This window comes from Callospermophilus lateralis, chromosome 12 (assembly GCF_048772815.1).
Source record: "Callospermophilus lateralis isolate mCalLat2 chromosome 12, mCalLat2.hap1, whole genome shotgun sequence".
Classification (NCBI taxonomy): domain Eukaryota; kingdom Metazoa; phylum Chordata; class Mammalia; order Rodentia; family Sciuridae; genus Callospermophilus; species Callospermophilus lateralis.
Genome location: NC_135316.1, coordinates 79,497,309 through 79,521,436, shown reverse-complemented (window position 1 = coordinate 79,521,436; position 24,128 = coordinate 79,497,309). Strand labels below are relative to the sequence as shown.

The 24,128-nt window shown below is 33.6% G+C and overlaps 1 protein-coding gene across 1 annotated transcript in view; it reads right to left on the bottom strand.

Moving 5' to 3' along the window:
• Trpc4 (transient receptor potential cation channel subfamily C member 4) overlaps positions 1–24,128 on the bottom strand; it is a 148,448-nt gene that overhangs the window by 109,009 nt on the left and 15,311 nt on the right. Inside the window, exon 2 of the mRNA XM_076872302.1 lies at positions 19,238–19,642. Within this exon, the coding sequence (XP_076728417.1) occupies positions 19,238–19,615 (378 nt within the window). The 5' untranslated portion in view covers positions 19,616–19,642. The remainder of the gene's footprint in view (positions 1–19,237; positions 19,643–24,128) is intronic.

The window sequence follows — 24,128 nt, the reverse complement described above, 5'->3', positions numbered from 1 at the left end:
AAAGAAAAAAAAAAACAAGGAGATGGAAGAACCAATCAGGAACAGGGCCAGTGCTGTGATGGATGCCCCTAAGGGAGATTCAGATTTCACTTAGAAATGAAGGGATTTTGTATAAAATTTTATAGTTTTCCTTTTGAAACTCACAGTACTGTGCTATTTATGTCTTAGACAATTTGTATCTTCATCACCATCATTGTAAAAAATGCTGTTCTTTTCAAAATATATATTATATATATATTTGTGAGATAATGTATTCACATATGATACTATATTAAAATTTGCTGACATTAATGGTATAAAATAGCCCAAAATTGTCCAGAATCTGAAATGTATTTTTTGTTTTCTGTTCCATGACATTCATATACTTTCTTATTAATTTAAATAATGTACCAGTAGAAAATATTTTATTTTGTTTTCATTTACACTATATATAGTGTAAATGAATATATATATAAATAAAAAAAAAATATATATAAATATATATATAAATATATATATATATATATATATATATATATATATATATATATATATATATAATATTGTGGGGGGTAAGGGATGGGGAGGATTAAACTCAGGGGTGCATAACCATTGAGCCACATTTTTTTTTTAAAATTTGGAGACAGGGTCTCACTACGTTTCTTAGGGCCTTCTTAAATTATTAAGGCTAGCAATCCTTTGAACTTGCAATCCTCCTGCCTCAGCATCCCCAGCTGCTGGGATTGTAGGTGTGCACTTCTGCTCCTGGTTTAGACAATCTATCTTAATAGGATTTTAATATCTTTCTGACTTCTGTTTTTTTTATTTTTACTTTTTTGATGCTCAAACCAAAATAAAGTATTGCATAGAAGAATAACTTTACTTTGTTTCTAACATTAACTTGAATATTTATAAGATTTTACTATTCAGAATGATATAAGCTCTAGGGTTCTTTGGAGATTCTCTTAATCAAGTTAAAGAAAGTATTTGTTCCATTTTGTTTTGCTATGGTTTGATGATAAGGCTGTTTTTTCCTGGATATAAATTCTATCATTTTTTTTTTACTTTTTGCATCTAGTGATAATGATACATTTCTTTCTCCTTAATAAGATAGTGAATTACAATAGTTCTTACTACTGTTTTGCTTATGATTTTTGAATTTATATTTTTGGTTGAGATGAGCATAATTTTCCTTTCTCATATTGTTTTCCTTTCTGTTGTCTATGGTAAGGTTATACTAGTTCATAAAAATATTAATGAAAGATTAGAATAGTATGCCACCTCAAATATTAGAGCTTATTTTTTAATATCTTATATTTAATAATTTTTAACTATATTCAATTAAATATTTTCCATGTTTTAATTTATGTATTTTTATTATAAATAGCATTTCACTTTCCTTGATACTCAAATCTATAGGTTTTTTTCCCCCTCTTTCATCAATGCCCAGACACTGATTCATTAAAATAGGGCAGTGGCCTGTGAGAACAAATACCAGCCTTAAAATCTTGGCCAGAGGTTTTCATATAGGATAGAGAACTGCTTACTCTGAGCTTTAAAAATCCTGTCCCTGTGCAAATCCCTAGCTCTTGAAAGAGCTTTAGTGTTCATGTTATATTTTAAATTGATTACAAAATTATCTCTTTAATCCATATGGAATATGCTTTTATCCCCTAATAGATTTAAAGTTTTTAAACATCACTGTGAGGATTCCAGAATATTCTAATTATATGATAATTTACTCAATCACAACCTATATTTTTAGAGTATATAATATCTTCTCCATATGAAACGGTGACTATAAATATGAACTTATTTTAAACAGAAGTAAAGGTACTCTTTTCTCTATATTGATGGAGTATGAAATATAGAAGATTGAATACTTTCCTTTTTTAATCATGCTGATTTATTATTCAGTGCTAAATAGACTTGATTAATTTTGTAATATGTTTGGTAAATTAGTTTTATTCTGGATTTTTTCACTTTATGATTTATTTTAAATATACAAAGGAACACCTACTTTGAATTGTTACAGAAAGAGATAGTTCACTTTTAAATAAAAACATCTTCCAGAGGTCAGAAAATGAAACCCAGATAATTCTTTGCTTTTTTCCACTTCATATTTTTTTCTTCATTATGTTTGCCTAAAGTGTGGTGTGTATGAAAGTAGTGTAGATTTATATCAATAAATTAAATTTGTAACAACTATGTCAATTCCTGTGATTTGTGGTTCCAATGAAAGTTCCATGGAGTAAAATATATCTTAACATACTTAAATGAAGATCATCAGCTTCCCTGTAATTTTCAAATGGCTAGAGACTTGTGACTGTGAAAAACACAGCAATGGATTGCCCTTTAATTTGGCTGGTGTATGGGTGAAAGGAAGTTAAGGACTAATGACGTGCACCCTCATAACCCATCCTGATTAAAGAACACTCCAAATGTGGAAGTATATATAGAAATGAGGCCTCACTGATCTAGTATGGCAATGTGCGATTGCATGCTTTTTCTAATTCTTAAATTTCTCAAAAGAAGTAGGTGCTGCTTGTGAAAAATTCTCTCAGAACAAGTCCATTGTAGCATCTGTTAATCAGAGGAGACAATGAAAAACTTTATATGGACCCTTTTTGGCAGTGAGAGATGTAGCAACATTACATGGATTTGGGGCCCTAACAATATGTGCAGGTCTAGGATCTAAACAGAATAGTTCCTGAGTGAGAAGTAGCAAAGTTGGCAGACACACATATGCAGAGTAGGAAGTCTGAATGCCTAGCCAGCACAAATGGGCTAACATTGGATGTATGGTTGGATTGGTTACTTTACAAGGCATTGGGGAGACAAAACTTGAGAATTCTGGTGATCTTGGACATCCACTAGCTTCCTGGCCTCAAGTACATTGTTCACCAACTTTTTAAAGATAGCAGCATGACCTATCTATTCACAGGCTCATGAGACTTTCACGTGATGCAAATACTCGGCTGTGCTACAGTGATCTATAATTGTAAAGAGTAATAAAGTTTTGCTTTCACAATAATAAAAATGAAGATATAGAAATTATTGCATTTGTGTGTCTTTTCTTTTAAGAATGGAGAACACCATTCTAAGTAAAAAAATAAGCCAAACTGAGAAAGTTAAGGGTTAACCATTTCCTTTCATATGCAACAGTGGACCAAAATAAAGGGGAAATAGAGGGGATCCCATGAAAATGGAAGGGAGACCAGTGGATGGGACCAAGGGGAAGGAGGAGGGACTGGGAAAGAGAGGAACAGTGGCATGAAATTGATCGAACTTTGCTCTGTTCATATATGAATATACCACAGTGAATTTCACCTTTATGTGTATTTATAAAGCACTAATTTAAAACAAACCATAAATAAATAGAAGGAAGATCAGTAGAGTATAGGAAGGGAAATGGGTTAGGGGACAGAAAGGGGAAGTTTTAGGGACTGAAGTGTAGCAAATCATATTTCATGCATGTATGATCATGTCAAGATGAACCCCAATATTATGTATAACTATAATGCACTAATAAAAAGAGTGGGAAATTAAATTTAAGAATACTAAGTAAAATTTTAGACTGAATTTATGAGTGCTAAAAGAACTGAACTGGTGTGTGGATGTTAAGATTTCTAAATTCCATGTCCCTTCCATTGACTACTCCAATAATATAAAGATTTTCAAAGAAACAACACTTACTTTATGTTTATGCCTAACCTACCCATATATTTTCTGATATCCTTCTCATCCATTGACTTTTGTTGTGCATCCTTATATAGTAACTTTTCCTACTACAAAAACCATATATCATGTTGCCAAAAGACTTTTAAAACAAAAATTTTAAAAAGAAAAAAAATGTACTCTAAAATGTTCATTCAGCATACATGTATCTGTATTTTAAAATAGAAAATTGTGAGTATGTTTTTTTTTTTTTTTTTTTTTTGTGTGTGTGTGTGTATTTACAAATACAGGCTTTATGGGGATTTGCAGTCTCTGGGAAGAAGGCTGCATTCTCCATGAAGGGGTTTTGATTTTGCTGAGTGAGGAAGAAGCCTCAGGATGCTCTACTCCACTTGGAACCCTACTGTTGTGGTGAAATAGAGGCCACGTTGTAAAGGAAATGTATTCCCAGGGAATATCTTAACAAAAGTATTAATCTTGTTTTCATTCTGAAAATAATCTAAGTCAGAATTGTTGCCTTTACTAAAACTCATAAGATCTTTGATGTTTTACTTTATCTTGCCAGTTTGTTCTTTGCCTGACTTTGTTTTCATGAAATATGATGAGTTTTTTTAATCTGCAATATTAATCCATCTGCTTATGCATCAAAGAAACTGCTACTTAATATCTAGGATGTACATAGAATTATCATAGAATTATGTAGACGGTGGAATAGAACAGAAAGATAAAAACTAAGAAGGTAACTGATGCCTAATGAATAGGCAGTGTTCACAAGTCTGTGAAGAAATTGAACCTTTATACATCATCAGATGGACTAAAAACATCAGATTGACTAAAACCTATAAAACATCACAATGGACTAAAATATGGTTTTATCATAAAAGGCCCTGATGCAACATAATCAGTTATAAGCTGAATTCTTCTATGTTTATATATTGCTAATCACAAGAGGAAACAAACAGGAAAAATCACCCTTTAAGAAAAATCAACAAAGTAAACGAGGATAGCAATATGATCTATCAACATCACATGATGTATTGATTAGCAAGCACCATAGGAAAAGTGAGACTGTAAAAATTAGGTCTTCAACATTAAGTGTATAAATGCAAAATTAAGAGTGCTATAAAAATAAAAATATAGATGGGAAGCTAAAGAATGCTACCCGAATAAGTTGGTTTTCAAAAGTTCTTCTCTGAGATTACACAGAAACAGTTGAACTCATGCTAGGAAAAATTTTAGGAACCACCAGTGTGAAGCTAATGAGAAAAGACCCATGATAAGACCCATGATGACCCATGGCATCATCCTGTAGGTATTTCTCAGCAAGAGACAAGTGATGGGGAACAGCGCCATTACTCCTCCAGATGGGAAGATGGCTTTCCTTCATTCTCTAAGAAAATGTAGGGATTTTCAATCGATGTTGAAAAATGCATAGAACTCAACTCCTCAGAGTTCATTTAGAAGTGAACTAAAATCACTAGATTCAAGAAAGAAAGACTTTGCAATTTACAAGTGCTTGGAGCAACAAGTTAAGACACATCTTAACATCTATTTTAATGTGGAAAAAAAATGTACCCATATAAAACACACAAGGGGAAAAATCCTAGTGAAAATCAAAACAGGCTCCCACTAGAACACAATATTTGTTGAAAAATGGCCTACTGCTGATTTTTGCTTTTTCAATTAGATTTGTAATGAATGGAATATATTAACATTATATTAATCCTAAAGTATCATTGTTAGTGATGTTATTAGATGATTAGATTTGAAATATGTAGATCATCATGATGATTTATAAACTTTTGTTTACTTTTAATGGGTAATCTGTAATATGAGTTAGATGACTTATAAATCATGCATTTGTACCAGATAATAAAACAGGTAAAAATGGACAGATTTTATAGAAACTTGTGATATTTTGTGTTTTAAACAAAACCTCTACTACTGTTGTGTTGTGATGTGAACTAATAAATATAATCAATAAATATTTAAGTTATAATTTATAGAGAGTAAAAAATTTGGTTATAGATATAAGATTTTGATAAGTGAGATAAGACAATTATAAATCAAAAACTGTCATAGACAGGCCTAAGAGTCCATTTTGCTACCTTCTATTTTAAAAACAAAAACAAAAACAAAAAACTGTTATAAGAGTTTTTTCTGAGAAACTGAAATAAAACCTGTTTTCTTATAATATATTGTTTTCTGTATTTTGTACCCCTACAAAATGTACTCAATCCAGGATATGGGGGTCTTGGTGACCTAAGACTTGAAGTAGATTCTCGCCCTGCAAAACCACCTGCTTGAACTCAGGATATGGTTGTCTAACACCTGCTCAAACCCAAGATGTGATTTTGAGTTGCTGTGCTAATTGCTGTCTTAGCTTCTATGATTGGCTTGCATTCACAATGCTAAGGAAAACCCCCAAGTTGTGGTTTCTGTCTTTAAGTTCCCAGGATCAAGGCCAGGAAATTGCTGTTCGCCCAGAGAGCTTCAGTCTCTACAAGTGGGTGACAGTCCCTGGCCAGGGAAATAAAGCTCTCATTGATTTGAATTCAGATTTAGAGTGTTTTCTGAAGTGGCCCCCCATAACAGTTGCACAGTGAAAAACATTGTAATCTACCAAACAATAAAGGAAAGAATTTAAAGTACATGACTTTTAAAACTAATGATGTTCAAAACGAATACATTTATTTTTAAAGGCCTCCAATATTCACCAGGTGGCAGTCTTTTTCCTAAGTATGATCAAAACAAACTTGATCTTTTTACCTCTGCTAGTAAAAGAGTGACACAGGTGCACAGAGACTGTGCGTTCTCCTGAGAATACTGGATTTCAATGCTCTGTCTCTTCTGAAAATATACCCTGTAAAATATCCCTAAGGGACCTGATTATTTTCTATAAGGTCATCTCTCATCACTTTTCTTCATATTTATGTTCCTTTTCTTTCCTTTTCCACCATTAAGCATTCTTTAGAATAAGAAGCCAAACCTTAAGATGGTATTTATATTTACATTTTTTTCCTTGTTCCACAAAAGAGTTCAGGCTGACATTTAACGTATAAATGTGATAAATGTTTCTATTTGTAGACAAAAACTGAATTTTAGATTTTGCTTAAGAACCAGCATGTCTGGTTAAGGTAAATTTCCTTAACTTCCCTTGGTTTCACTTTCTGTCTATGAAGGGTGGTGGCTCCAGGAGTCTCTATGTGCATGGGGGTGAGATCAGAATGGCCTTTAGTTCCCTCAAGTTTCAAAATTTCAATATAGACTCTGCTTATTGGTTAAGAGAATCAGGTAGTCTGTCATGGGATTAAGAAGAACCTGTGCATTAAAAGGAAAAATGCATCCCAATAGGAGCTTCCAGAACACATGATTTAATCATAACCTCAAGTCAGTATTAAATTTAGTCTAGAAAACGTCAAATGGAATAAATATATGATGCACACTTCCTTAAGCTTGATCATTTAAAACCAGGACAGGAGAATCAAAAGCACCCTAGATGGCAAAGAATTAATGGGGCCCTGATCCTCTAGGATAATGTAATAAAATTATAAATTAGTAACATAAATATAAGTTTAACTCACTAAATACAAATATTTAACGCTTCAGCATTTCATTGATAGATAGACCTAATAGCTGTATGTGTGCATAGCCAAAATACTTCAGTGTTTCCATCCAGGATGTAGTCTATATTATGCCTTTCTAAGCTGTAAGATTTATAGGATATGCCAACATATTACGCTGGCTCCCAAATCACTGAATGGTTTTTTAAAATACATTTTACCACTGTCATAGAAACACAATGGTGCTTATCTCTATATTGTTTTACTGATATTGAATTCTTTAGTTTCTATGTCATGCATAATTTACTATGGCTATTTCTTAAGCATTAGATACTATCCCTTACTCTCACAAAACATAAATACAATTAGAAAGATCAATATTGTATAGAAACAGAATGAAGATGCACTTTAAATATAATTTATCTTGAAGCCACAATTGATTGCTGGGTTATATTTATTGAGATAAGAATTTCTTAAGTGCAAAAATGACCCATGTGCAAAGATTTGGTTGCCAGCTTGCGGTGCTATTGAGTCATGCTGGAACCTTTAGCAGGTGAGGTCTACTGGAAGCAATGTCATGCGGGGGAGGTGCCCTTGAAGGGGACATTGGGATCTCAGACCTTCCCTGTCTTGCCTCCTGGCTGCCATTAGATGAGCAGTTTCCTCTGCCACATGCTTTTACCAAGATGTGCAGTCCAGCCACAGTCCCTAAAGCATTGGAGTCCACTGAACATTGCCCAAAATTTCTGAAACTGTGAGACAGTATAAACTTTTCTTCCTCATAAGTTTTTATCACAGTCATTTTGTCACAGTGATTGAAGACTGACTCATATAGTCATGGTGGGCAGCCAAAATAATTTTAGAAATAAAAGAATGAAGAAAAATAAATGAAGAAATATGTGACTCCTTCATTGAAACGTTGCTCACTGTCTTTGTCAGTTTTCTGTAACTGTGACAAAATACTTGAGAAAATCAACTTAAAAAGGGAAAGTCTTACTTTGGCTCATGGTTTTAAGATTTTAGTTTTAACCTTATCACTTTGGACCTGTGCTGAGATTAGTACATCTAGTGGGGGCACAAAGTAGAGAAAAGCTACTCATCTCATGGCAGCCAGGAAGCAAAGGAACAGACAGAGAGAGAGAGGGAGAGAGGAAGGAACCAGGATCCTAAATTCCTTTAAGAGTACAACCTTATTGACTAACTCCCTTCAATCAGGCCCCACCTCTTAAAGAAGCTACCAGTCCCAATAGTGCCCTCATCTTAGGACCAAGCTTTTAACCTATCAGCCTTAAGAAGATACATAAGATCCAAACCCTAACACTCACCCAAACCAGGAAAGAGTAAGTGTTGATTGGAAAAATTCCTTTTACAACGTAAGATGTAAAAATTTAATATTAGATATAAGCAAGTACTAGTGTGTTCTCATCTCTAGTCCGTTTTATTAAATTTAGTCAATGTTTATTACACCCATGCTACATATCAGAATTCCATCCTGTATAAGTAGAAGGAAAGAAAATCAACATTTAAGGAAGAGGAAAAGCTGCTTGATATATAGGTAATAGAATGCTAAAGTTGAAACTTTTACAGGTACCCAATGTAGTGGAGGAGAGATTCCTAAGTTCACAACTTTTGGATTTCTCGTTTAATGGTCTCTCATCCATGCCAGGAATATCTTCCAAAGGAGAGAGGAATGAGTGCCTGCTGTGAGGAGGATTTCTTGGTTGACAAATGAAGTTGGACTAGGAGTCACTTCCGTTCCCCCAGGGTGGTGAGAAATCACTGCCTGCTCCATCACTTCCCATCGGCCACAAGGGCTTTGACAGACAACTGCCTTCTGAAGGCTCCAACAGCAGATGGAGCTCCATGTCCGACTCTCACTATGCTCCTTTGCCCATCCCCTTAGTCCATCCTTACCACTTTGTAATCTACACACACACACACACACACACAGAGAGAGAGAGAGAGAGAGAGAGAGAGAGATTGTGTTAATATATCAAGAGAAAAAGAGGAAACTTTGAATTGAGACAAGTATGTCTATTACCAAAGAGTAGGTAGGCTTGGAACGACCAGTCCAACAAATAAATTTTATTGGAGGAAGAAAATCCATTAGTGAAGTTTTATTTTAAGGGCGGTTAGAAAGAGAAAACATGTTACTAAAGTTTTACTATGAATCGAGTCCATGCCAGTATAGATACACAGAGCAGCAAAACATAGAAAGTGATACACAAGGCATGAAAAGTTGCATAGAATATGATGATAACAAAGAAGAGGACCACTGAACTCCATTTATGTTTCATAATGTATCTCATATGTAAATGTAGAAAAGTTTTGTGTTGTCTGCAAATAACTTCCTGCAGCATGGCCAGCAGGATCTGTCTCTGCATTGTCAGCCATGAGGTTTCAGTTCAGAAATGAGCTCCTGCAAGAGTTCCTGCCTGTGCCGAGTCAGCCCTGCCACTGGATCATGCTGACATGTGCATTGCTTGACATTAATCTCCCACACTCTTGTTAATGTGCTGTTCTCACCTCCCTCTTCCCAGCAATTTCTCAATATGCCAGCAGTGTCTCCCTTATTACTGCCAATCTCTTCCTACAACAATCTAGGGAGAATGGAGGAAAATGGATATCCAGTTTTATTAAATCAATAATTGAATGCACTTAAGGTTGGTCAGGAGGTTCTGGCTGAAGGAATTTTAGAACACCTCTGCAGTCAAGGGCATGGACAGACCTATGCTGCTCAAGAATAAAACTTTATTCCTAGACTGGGGCAAGTTCTGAAGGGCTGAGATTGCTGACGAAGTAACCAGGCAATCTGGCAAAGGAAGAGTAAAAGCAAAGAAAACAGTGAAACTCTTAAATCTCACTTGGGCAAGTGATCCTATCAATGGAAGCCTAGATTCCCTTATTTATATCAGTTCAATATAAGAGAAAGAAATCAGTTAAGTAAATGTGAAAATACACACCAGACAGTTCCTATGAATTCTTTTTCTAAGTTATCTAAGCCTGTTAACTAGTAACAACTGCTTGGACAAGTTCAATGAAGACTATAAGGCTGCTTTAAGGGTGGGGAAGAATGAACTCTGCAACTCAGTGGTGTCTACACTGGAGCTGGAGGGCAGAATGGCACTTTTAGTCGTCCCTCAGTATCCAGTGATCCAACCACCATAGGCTGAACACATTTGAAAACAAATTGCCTCTGTACTGAATGTGTACAATTTTTTCCTTGCTATTTCTCAAACAATATAATATGCCCACTACTTACTTAATAGTTATCAGTGAAACAAATACATAAGAAAATCAACTTATATATGGGCTGGGGATGTGATTCAAATCAAGTTATATATGCGGTCCAGGTTCGATCCTTAGCACCACATACAAACAAAGACGTTGTGTCCGCCAAAAACTAAAAAATAAATATTAAAATTCTCTCTCTCTCTCTCTTAAAAAAATAAAGATGTTGTGTCCATTGAAAACTAAAAAGTAAGTATTAAAAAATTTTCTCTTTTTTTTTTTTTTTTAAAAAAAAGGGAAATCAACTTATACAGAGAAAAGGTTTATTTTGGTTCTGTTTTGGAGCTTTTGCTCCACAATTCTTCAGCCTGCTTGTTTGGGGCCTGTGGTAAGGCAGCACATCATGATGGATGTGCATGTTGGAGCTCGTTGTTCATCTCATGACAGGGAACAGAAAGGAGGAAGAGAGACACCCCCCTCCCCATGACTGGAAGAACCTACCGCTTCGACCCACCTTCTAGAGATTCTACTACCTGCAGTAATGCTGCAAGTTAAACACCAAGCCTTTGACATATATGTGGCCATTGGGAAACATTTCCGACGGAAACTGCAGCATATATTTTAAGTACTCCAGAGATGACTCAAAGCATATAGGAGGATGTGCATAGGTTATATGCAAATATTGTCCCATTATCTACACGCGACTTACTTAAGCATCCACAGATTTTGGTATGTAAAAGGATCCTGGAACACATCCCTTGCAAATACTGGGGGACGTATAACTCTACTTAGCTACTGATGGTGATTTTAGATAAGTTAGCTTCTCTTTCTAAAATGACAACAAGGAAAGAACTTATAACAAAGGTGGTTATGAGATATAAATGAGGTAACATGTATAATGGTCTCAGAAGAATGCTTAATACACTGTGATGTTTAGTGACTGTTAATAATTTTATTATCCTTTGAGCTATGACACTGTGATAAAATGCAATATATATGTACAAATTACCTATATTTATTTAATTTTTGAAATGGTGTATTTTTTTTTGAGAAAATTAGTCCATAAACTACCAAATGAAGATTCACTAATATTTTGGAGAGTAAAGAAATACACAGAATATCCATATCCATGTCAATAAATACCCAGCTATATCTAATTTACATTTTGCTCATCATGATATTATTAGATCAAAAAGTCACATTTATAGATAGTAATACTAGTACTGCTTAATGATAAAGCTTAAATATTTCAACCAAACTGTAGTCTTTCCCTTATAAATTCCAGAGATCAAGCACACATGTTGACTTGGGTTCCACTTGAGAAGGGTTGAGAATGGGACCACCATCACCACCTTATTTAAAGAGATTATGCATCCAATTGACAAATCTGCAACCATCAATTTACTTGACTCTCCAAAAACTACTCACTCTTTCTGGGTGGGTTTCAGAATTGTCTCAGTGGACCATACTCTGTAACAGGTCTCAGATGTTCAAAGCTCACAGTTTGGAATTATTGTCAAGTGTTTCTATTAAATGATTCAAACAACTGTGACTTGGAACACTGACATATCTAGAAATTAATTGGTCCAGAAAACAGACTTACAAAGCATAATTTGTAATAATGAAAATAAGAACATTCTTTTAAAAATCTGCTTCTTAAAAAGAATATTTAGAATTCTACACTAAATTAATCCTTCTTTGCCTGTGTTTCTGATATTAAAGCAATAAAAATCCACTCATATTTTTTCTTTAATCAGAGTACAAATGAATACAGCAGGTTGAAAGGAAAAGACCTGCTTAAAGCAGTTACAAGGCATTCCATTCATCACATGTAGTTTTATAATTCCCAATTATATTAACACCATATGTAGCCATTCAATTATAATTATTAAATGACTCACTATTATACCTAAATGACCAATTTTTTCAAAGTATCACAATTAATGAAGAAGTTCAATTAATAGATTGCTCACTGAAACATATGTTATTGTTTGTAGATTTAATCACAACATTTTTTAATGGTTTGGAGAGAGCCAATAAAAATTAACCCCCAAATGCTTTTCACCAAAGCCCATATTTGAAAGATTAATTTTATTCTTTCCTGTTTTAATACCAACTTGCTTTGCAAACCAGCATGCACACTTCATGGTGCATTTGCTTTGAAGAATTTTTAGCCTCTTCAATGGACATACACATTTTTAGTCAAATTAAATATAATGTATAAAAAGTGCTTTGGTTGTAAAAAGATAATCGCTTTCAAATGGCATCCCATTGGAGGGATTTACATTTTTTTCTGGGCTATTTCAATATTAACACAATATATGTTAACTGTTAAGTCTTCATAACCACACAGTGGACTGGAACTGTAGCTCCCTTCTTATTTATGAGAAGGTCAGGTTCAAATGACTCAATGATTTTCCTATAATTATGAGAAGACTCAGGTCTAAATCTTCCTCTCTCTAAATTCTCTTCACTATTTCTCACTCCCTGTTTCCCAAGGGACCTGCACAACTCAGAAAGACCTAAACACCTGGAGATCTGTTTTATTGCTGGAAGATGTTTCTGTTTTGTTTTATTGTTTATCTGATTTTTCAGAAGGGGCTGAAATCTTTTCACTCTTGTGGGTTGCACACATTGGTTTTTAACTTTCGGAGTAAGTGTGTTATGCTGAGAAGAAAGAGGAAGAGAACATGTTTAAGAGGGATTAGGTATAATTTGCTGGTGTTCAACGTGACTGAGGAGGCTAAATGGTGTATTATTTCATGAGTCAGAATAATCAGTTAGCTTAAATCACTTTACATATTAACAGCGTGGCACAGTACATCTTCAAAAAATTCTTTCATTAGGGACAGAATTATTCAGATCTCTCATGATTGTCATTTGCCAGTTGACTACACACAATCTATGCTCTATATTGTAGCAGCTTTTAAACTCCCAGCTGTGGAATAATAATAATTCATTTTTTTTATTCTTTTGAAGCATTTGTTTATGTTGACTACATTCTAGAATTCAAATTTGGAGACAATTTTCAACTGTTTCATTGTTAATAGTAGATTAAGAAAATGTTGTAAACAACTTTTCTACTGATAACTTACATCAGAATATAAAGTGTTGTATCTAGCTGTGTCTCAAAATGGGATAAGCATTTTGGGGGTAAAGATGAATCCCTTCACTGCTTTACTATAATTCTTTTTTTCTTTCATTCTCTCACTCTTTTATCCTGTCTGAATTTTGACAGTACCTGACTTACAGCTACACTGATATTTAGGCTTATTTACTGTCCACATTCAAGATTTGACCTAAGACAGAAATATAATAAAAACAAATGAAAAAGAGAAACCTCAATTAGGTTAATCTTAAAGGAAAGTTGAAATGTCTTCATTCTGTAGAAGACTCTAGGGTTGTAAGAATCAGTGCTTATAGGATGACTTATTCTACATCTGAGTTAATAATCACTATATAAATTTCATGGGACTGTAGAGGCAAATTAGTTCTGTCAAAGCCTAATGAAGAAAACCCAATGATGAAAGAGTTAAGATTGAACTTTTTCAGAATATCTAATTCTTCAAGCTTAAAGTAAATGAAGTCAATTTAAAAAAATTACATTTGTGTAAAATATATATTTCTATACCTAATAACCAGAATATATTGATTAGATCTATATCAGTTAAATGCTGCTCTGTACTTCTATTTAGTAGCATCTATTTTTGATTGAATGTATATTTTCATTAACATGATAATGCCAATCTTCTATTTAATATGCTGCTTTTTTCTGAATTCCTAATATGCAGTATTTCTAAAGTGGCAACATTGTATTAGGAAATATGCCAAAACTACACAAAAGAAGGTTCCTGTATACCCTATAATGAAAGGAAAAAAGTACACTAGCTCAAATTCTTCATTGCTTTTCCTGAATTGGGTTTTTGTTTACAATAATTATATTTTTCAATGAACAAAGGAGACCTGTACTCTAGAGAGTATATTGTCATGTTTAATTTTGTCTTTTCAGCAACTTTGTGTTATTAGTAAATAAGTTTGTCAATAGGGAGACAGAAATAAAGGCACAATACAGTAAGACTGTTAATACTATTATGTTTGTATTTACTTGTTATCTTGTGAAAACACTTTTGAAAAATGTGAAGCTTTTGAGAAGCAGATAAGATTAAGACTATGATCTTTATTAACAGCAAAGAAAGATTCAGAGACTTCAATTAGTAAGAGGTGATGAGGGCTAGAACAATCATTTCTATCACTCCACTCTTTGCTCTTTTCCAGCATGACACAGCTTCTGACAGCTGTTTGTCCTTAGTGCACTGCATGGCAAGGAGTGTGTGGGGCCACAATTAGTATTTATTAAACAACCAAATCATAAAATATTCAGGATAGAGACACAAAATATGTAGAATTAAAAACTCTTTTAAATCTGTCAAATTTATATCCTGGATTAGGATAATTAACTAATTATTTCAATGACTTCCCTTCTAATGGGTGCAGTGACGAGAGCCAGGTCAGCATGGTGGCTGTCTTCAGTGATGATACGTCCTGGCTTTGTGATCTGGAAATTGTTACTCAAGCCTTTTTGTACTTCATTTCCCCATAAATGAAAGGAGATCAGATCAAATGAGAAAAAGTCAAATTCTTACCATAGCCACTGGCAAAGAGACAAATGTAATGAACATTATCTAACATTATTGTCCTGGTCATCATCACCATCATCATCATTATGACTCTATTAAGGCTGGGTGATAGCTAAGGTTTTATAGTCCTTTTAGTCAAATCAAATCCCAGGCACTAGTGAGTCCCCTGTCCTTACTCTGTTTTATGCAGTAAAGTGATTGGATTAAATGATCTCCAAGATGCCTCCTGCTTATAAATCCCATATTCTTTATAGTAAAGCTTTAAAATAAAATGTTCTTCAGTGCAAATGCTCCAGGATCTTAACTTTAAACTAATAAATACTATTTAGCAAAGCCTTTTACCCAAAAGAGAGAGAATAATAAAGGTCTACTAAAATTGAGAAACACTCATATATTAAACAACACTTAATAGGATTTAGGGGAATTAATTAAAATCTCCTGAAAACCAGGTTAATATAGTAGAATTCAACACACCTAACCTCAGATAGATAGTTGTAAGTACTCTGTAACTTCCAATATCCCCTAGGTCACTGTTGCTCAAAATGTCATCTGCAGATCAGTAGCATTAGCATCATCTGGGAACTTGTTAGAAATACAAATCCTCATTCTGGACCTCATTTCAAACCTGCTGTGTTAGAGAATGCAGGTGGGGTGCGGCAATCTGTCTATGAATAGGCCTGCCCAGTGATGTCGAGGATGCTAAAGATTGAGAGCCACTGATGTCAATGAAGGATGGAAAAACAAGTTCTGCCTCCAACAAACATTTACTGGAGCACATCAAACTGAAATTGAATCCGGCCTCAGAAGACATCTAAGAGAAAAGTCTGCTGCAAATAATTAAAAGTCAAGTAACCAATCAACTGACTAAAAAAAGAGGCTAGGAAGTCATTCTTGATTTTTCGCTCTACAGAAATAAAGTATAAGAAGGTTAAAGAAAAGTTTTAGAGAATACCAGTGCAATAATTCTAGCAGTGAATTTTTCCCAGTAAAAATATATAAATTTCCACCTTTCTGCTTAGTGAAAAGAACTATTTTTTTCATGCTGTACATTATTTAAAAGGAATGAACAAATTGTTGTTCTTTTCATGTTTTTTACAGTAAATTTTGAAAAACCCCTAGAAGCTCAATACCCTGTTTTATGAATGTCTATAATAAAAGTAAAAGGAAAATATTCTCCATCTCAGTTGATGGTGTTAATTTTCCAAGGTATAAATCCATGAACATTCTTTCTCTTTTCCTCCAAGGCCCTCCGTTGTTCTCTCATGCCCTCTATCTAACAGCATTGTGTATTTACCTGCTCTAGTCAATTTCACCTTGTAATTATTAGAGAATTATTTTTGTCATCATTTCCACTGTAATCACCTTATTTACATTCCCATGTTTTGGTTTACTGTCCTTCTTCCTAACTATAACTTAAGATTCTGTACAATAGGGATGATGTGTCCTTAGCGCTCAGCACAAGGCCTGGCAGAATAATCATCCAAAAGTTGTTCCTTGGTTAATAGGAACAACTTGAGGATGCCTTTGAAAAGTGCATCTTCTTCCAGAGAAAGAAATAAGTGACAGATTGGTTAAAAAAATGGGGGGGGATGTATTTCTAGTACACACTTGTATTTCAGTGACTTAGTAAGTATTCTAATAACTAGATTTGTGTGATGTTTCTATTAGACTCTGTTGACCTCATTTTATAACATTACATTTAATTTATCCAATTGGCTACTATTTTTTCATGCTTTAACATCTAATTTTAATGAACACAACAAAATTAATGACAGTGTATTTCAGAGTCTTTGAGCATGGATATCTACACATCTAGAAATTATAATCATACACAAAATGTTTTCAACAATCACAAAAATTATCTAAAAAATTACAGATTATGAGATAAAAGAGTTATATCAAGAACACATTGCTACCTACAACACATTGATTTATAGAAACTGTCATTCCAGAAGATGGTGGCCTTGCTTAAAAGAGATATTACCTATAAAAGTCACAGATACTCTGTCAAGCTCTAGTGAACTGCTCAAGCCCTATGGATATCTTTTATATGATAGGCTATGTACATTTCATATTGCTAAAACCTCATTTCATTGTACAGCCCAGTACACCAGGAACTAGAAGGTAGATTGAAATTGTTCTTTCAAAATTATGAAGTTCAAACCAAAAGATACAATTATTGTTTATTCTCAGTGCCTTTGGTGAAAAGGAATTCTAGAAAGTACAAATAGAAAAGGAATTCTTGGCCAGCAAACTGATACAGGAGAAGTCTTCCAGAAACACATGGTCTGGGATACTTCAGACTCCTGGCAGATTGCAAACCTTTACTGTCTTTTATTAATCAGGATCCAGATCAAGTGTCTCAAAGGAGCCAGGACCTACTTGTGAGACTAGGGTTTAGCTTAGGAATTGAACATCTTCCAACAAACACTCTCATAATAGCAGATATCTTCTCCAGACACCAAATTACTCTGCTCAGCACAAATGTCATTGTCTAAAGAGCCAACATTCTCTAGAAAATAGAACTAAGAATGCTCTTTAATCACACATGAAATGACAAATTCAATGGTAATTTTGTTCCATAGACTTCCTTCAATCTAAAATGATCTCTACCACAGTCTCAATATCTGTCTTACAGGTTTCTACATAGGCATAAACAAGAGGGTGTACAACATAGTGCATTGCTATTAGAAAAAAAAAAAGCAATTGCTTTAGGTGTATGATTGTGGAAGGAATTTCAACACCTTAGTGGTAAAACTCTGAGATGTAACATAAAATACATCTTTCAATATTACTGTTCTAGGTCTACTCCAGTCTAGGTTTGTTCACCTAGTGGATGAGAAAAATAGACTTTCCTATCAATAACTTTTACAAATATGGTAAGAAGCTAACATAAGCAGCAACCAATAAAACAAACAACAAAATATGGACAAAGGAACAAGCAGAGAGGGGCTAAGATTGTGCAGTGTAGTTTAACAAGCCTTTGGTTTAGTTAATGGGAAAGGGAGGAAGGGAAGAGACAGACTAGGGACCATGATACACAGGCTGCTGAGAAGACAGAGAGACACACAGCCACAGCTTTTCATCCTAATAATGGCAAAGACTCTGATAAAACTCCTCCAGGAAAACAAAGATAAGAGGGTGGCCACAGCAGAGCTTGCTTCAAAAGAATGTCACACCTTCTAATATGTCATTTGTAGAGACAAGAGATTTTTGTATTATCCAACAGGGCAGAAATTGCTGGAGTTGTAATAACACAAATTTTTATATAAGTTTTTTTTATAAGACAGATTTGAAGCCACCACAATATCTGCAAGTCTTTGCAATGAGTACATTAGCCTTAATGAAGGAGAGTGAAGAGTCAGTGTGAAAGTAAACACAATAAAACAGACTGTTCAGTCACAGGACAGTGACAAAGGGAAGGATTTAGACAGACAAAAACACACTCCTCATTCATTCCTATCTCTGATTTCTCTGCTTCTTTACTGGTAAAAAACAGGCAGATAGAAATTTTTTTAAAAAATGACATTACATGTATAATGGTATGCTACTTCAGTTCATCTTCTTAATAGCAATAAGCTTTACCTACAGTTTTGCCACTAGTAATTTGATATAAGCCTACATTCAGAGTTCATTTGTCATCTAGTAATCATTTTTGTTTCTTTCTTCAAAGTCTCAATTTAAAAACCCCACTACAATGTGTTAAAGGACAATATCAAAATTAGATGGTAGAACTCACTTTTGCCTGAAGATGCAGAAACTTAGAATAAGCAAGGATGTTAAGTAGGAAGATAAACAATTTTGTTTGGTGGTGTAGAATGTTAGAAACCAGAGGAAAAACACCCACACATACACATTCAGTCACCACTAAAATAACACATTGTACGTTTCATTGAGTTGTTTGCAATTTATGAGAAGCCTACACAGGTTTCTTTGTCTTCGTTTTTTCATCATTACATTTGATTTGCCAGGACAAGAAATGCAAGGGGAGGTGACAATTGTAGGATATGCAGTGTATACTTAACAGTATTTTTCCGTTATTATAGTTTTGATTTTGATACTTATATTTCTAAGATTTTCAGGGAATTTGAACATCTAAAGAAATTTCCCGCAGGAAAAATAAATGAAAAACCGCATGTGTGCATGTACCTGTTTTTCTCCGCTTGGCTTTTTGTGGTTCAGTAACAGCTCAACAGCTCCAACGACCTCTTTTCTGATAGCATGTAACAGAGCATCTCCAACATAGACATTGAAGCTTAAGAGTAGTTCAATGAGCTCCAAGTTCTCATTTTCAATTGCAATGAGAAGAGCAGTCCTTCCCAGAGGATCGATGCAATTAATATTGATTTTAAAATAAATTTCAGCTTCCTCTAGGGATTTCTTGACACTGGCATAGTCTCCCTTTTCCACGGCATTCAAGTAGGCTTTCTCTGATGGTGAGAGTTCGGATTCTGCTCGGACTATCCTCAGAGGGATGCGATCTCTGTAGGGGGCATTAACATTTCTTTTGTAATAGAACTGAGCCATGGTTCATGCCATGCTATTTCTTTATCTCTGAAAGCACACACAAAAAACACAAGGGTTAGTGTTTAGTATACTTTTAAGTTATTTTGCATCTGAATTCTTTCTTAACTCAAATTTATCAATGACAATACTATTGTTAACTGATGAGGGAAGGTTTTCTTTCCTTTAAACAATGGAAATAGACTTAATATTTATTCAGCTAACAAAAACACAAGTTCCAAAGTCCTAACCTAAGAGAAATAAAGGGATTGGTACTGGGCAAGTCATTTTAAAAGTTACTCTACAAGTGACATTTAGCAAATACTGAAACTGGACAGCTTTGAAACCTATTTACCAACTTCATCATGAATATAAACAATTTTTCACAAAGCATTTTGAAAATCAGGAGTCATGAGTTCCCCAAATTGGATCAGAGATATTCAAATATATCTTTCACTGCCAATTTTGGCAATCATGAAGATTCTAGTATAATTGTAGAATACCATTATTTTGTCATTTGTCATATGTTCTGTTCTTAATGTTAATAAGTATTGACACCAAAATTAATACATATTATATCCATAAAATTTCATATTGAATTCAATGAACAAAATTATATATTTTATGTTTATAAATGAATTTATTGAGGGAGAAAGAATGTGTACTGATGATATTATCATGATAAATTAATACAATTAGATTTCTAAAAGCAGTGACTTAGAAAAGGATTAAATAGAGAAAGAAGATACTATGAAAATGCTATTTGTAAAAATTCTCTCACCTTTATGTTATGACCAATAAACCTGAAAGTAGAAATGTATTTATGATAAAATATAATATTATTTGGAAGTTCTAGGAAAGATATATTTGAATATAAGAAAATTATTTTAAATAAATTAAAGTTAATTTTAAGACAAATTAATAGTCACAGGAAGCAATAGTTTAGTGTTATCTTAGTGGTAAAAATTTACAAAAACAACACATTAACTACAATAAAGAACTTAAGTGCATTTAATATATAAGAATTTACATATAACCATACACAAAATTATAGTTTATTGAAGTTAGTTCCTCATTTCACACTTTTTATTTGAGCTCTCTTATAGTTATGTTATTTAAATTTAACATACATATCTATTTACACATAGTTTCCATGTAAAAATAAAATGAAAAGATTAGTTTAATTACCTAAATAAGCAAATCATATTAATTGTCTTATTTCATGAGTAAATTAACCTGACTTGAATAGTCTTTAAGTATAGATTAAATATATATTGTATTAACAAATATGATTATATTTAATGTAATATTTTCATTTTTGGAAATATTAATTGGTTGTTTTTTATCTTAATTTCTTAGTGATTTCAATAATTAAGTGTCACTCTTTGACATCTAGATTATTAATCATGATTTCTCAAATATCTAGGAAGAGGAGCTAACATACAAAACCATTTTTTGATAATTTGTTCCTCTCTGGCATGTTAGATTTAGCATATTTTAAGGTACCTTCAGAAACTAAGCCAAAAGCAGATATTCAAAATGTATTCATTTTAAATGTTCAAATTACCAGAGCACAGCCTGGTTATGAATTCAGTATTTAAGGATGTTTTAGTCATTCTGGAGTAACAGGAGTAGTATGTATATTATAAAGGAATGAGTAGAATTTAACTATCATCTAGTGTCACTAAAATTAATAAATCAATGTTGTCATGACACTATCTCATTTTAATGATCTCATCCTGACTGCCCCACTTATGCATCAGTAATGCCATTAAAATATTTGCCTTAGAACATCAGTGGTGAGCCATTTCCCCAGAGCCTCTTACCCAGACCCATGTTTATTGCATCAGTAGAGTGATTGGGATCCATGCCAAGGCCTTCACATTGTAGTTTTGCCAGTGTGACAGTCTAGTGGTTCATAATGATAATAACTGACATTCATGTTGTATTTCAGCAGTGTGTATATTCTCTGATATCTCACTGCCCTTCCCTATGACTCTTTTGAAAAAAATACCAAAAAAAATTTTTTAAAGGCTGAATTCAAGATTTCTTGCTTGCTTGACAAAGTGTTTGAAGGCATTTTACCCAACATACAGGTTAAAATGAACTTGTATGCACATTCCCACCCCCATACACAGACACAGACACATACATCATGTCAAAATTTCATAAGAATAATAATTTTATCAAGATCAGGAGGCAGTCTAGAGAATGGAAAAACTGCATTTTATTTAGTTTACTTAGTTTCATTAATGATGCTACCAAACATTAGGGTACAACATTTCACCCCTTCATTTCAAAATACCAGATGTCAGTGATAATAACAGATTGGTGGACAGAATAGCAAGCACTAGAAAACTTGAGGATGGAGAGGGAGAATTCAGACTTCATTAAAATCTGTTTCATTTAATCTAGATAATTCCCATTAACGTAAGTACATATTTAAAAGAGCGATACCACACTGAAAGATAATCTAGTCAACATTATATTTAAGAGGTGGGCATGAGATGTCATGTTGAATATCCTATCTCTCCATCTATAACATGGGGAAGTCAGTGCTTGGCAGGAATAGGTGAAGGGTGAGAATCAAAAGTGAGTGCTGAGAAAGGTCTTTTATTAACTCAAGTGACCTCGGTCAATCCTTGCATTTGGAAAAAGAAAAAAAAAAACAAGAACTTAGACTAGATGGTTTTGAAATATTTTTCAAATTCACATATATTAAATAAATAACATTAAAATATTTACAACAGAACATTAAAACAGAGAGAGGAGAGAGAGAGAGAGAAACTGGTGGCTAAAATCATAAAAGAATAAGGAAATTATACAATTTGTCATTACATAGACTTGTCCTTGATTACTTGAGATGCAGGGATACTTAAAAAAAAGTTTAACATATTAAAATTGCTCTCTGAATGCACTAGCAAGTGAAAGGTGCTAATAAGTGCCGGAGTCCCTGGGCTGACACGCTTATCAGCAGCTAGAGGATTGTTCTAGGATGGGAAGCCTACAAAAGAACTTGGGACTGATTGTAAAAAAAAAAAAAAAAATATATCTTGACCTAAAATGTTGAAATAAAAGCCTGTTCCTTTTCCACACTTTCAAAAAGAACTTTCTGGAGTGAAAAAATATTTCCCCATAAGATTATAGAATTTAATGGATCTTGCCATTTCATTGGCCTTTTCTAAAACCAAGAATGAAGCAATTCATCAAGTTGTTTCAAAGACTCAGAAAACAGACAGTAAATGAGGGGAGATGGGGAAAAACTCAGATCCTGAGATGTGGCTTTTTCTGTATTCTAACATTTATTTCCCCTAAATAGTTAATGGATTTTTTAAAAATGTGGAGAGAGCTACAATTTGACACTGATTTCAAGAGAAATTCTAAGAATTGCCACTAAGTATAAAAATCACAAATATCTAATAAAAAGCTACTCAAGGAAATAAAAAATTCTAGATATGCTGAAGAAACATTCCCTAAATAATCTGCTGACTTATGGTAGTGGTAAGAGCAGTGAATTTGAGTTTTGAAGAACTCAAATAAAATATATAGAAATATTCCCTTTTCTATATACATTGTTAATAGTAAAATAAATTTCCTCCATCATATTTTTCTTCCTTTTCTTCCAAGGTTCATTGTCAAAAGAAGTGTTCATAGATGTGAACTCATGATGCAGTGATAAATAAGAGCTACTGTTTGTTTTTAGGGTACTATTACTCATAGCTTAAGTTTTATTTATACATTTTCTGGAGTCTGATATGAAGTAGAAACAGCAGCAAAAATACTTGACTAATGAAAATAATATGACAGCTTAGGATTTCAAAGGGGGAAATTAAACATTTTATTCTAAAAATGAAAGCCCCTTAGAGTTCAACAGAGACCAATCTTTAAACACTAATCATCCCCAATTTTTAATACACATATTGAGGAGGATGTCACAGGAAGGGCAAGATTATTTTTTAATAGATGATTTTTAATCTCCTGGCATTTATAATACATATTTTGGAAAATATATGTGGCATTCAAAGTTTGAATGTCCCCCCCAGACAGCCAGGATGTATGTATCAGTCTATCTCTTTTTTCTCTGCAGTTTCAAAGAAAACTGTGCTCATTCTCTTCTCACTCCAGCTGCCAATCCCACTGTTCAAGAGTTCATGCATTCCTGCCTTTCTAAACCTTTGCATTATTCTTCTGTTTTCATACTTTAAAATTCTGCAACAAGATTCCTTCCCCACCAGTCAAAAATTCTCCCATAGATACATTTTCATTTTAATCATTTTTAGCACTCTCTCTTTGTAGCTATCTCTGATATTCTTTATAAACTTTAGGCCAATTTCCAATGAACTTCTTTATTCTCTCTAATATGGTATTTATCCTATTCACAAATAATATTTTTCTTTTATTGTATCCTGCCATTTTGCAATTTTAAGCCCATAAAATACACAAGTTTTCAGGAATCTCTAGTAATTATGTGCTCTGAATTGGAACTTGCCTCGTGCTGGGTTCCAGGTCATCCTTCCTAAATGTCTCATCTGCTGCC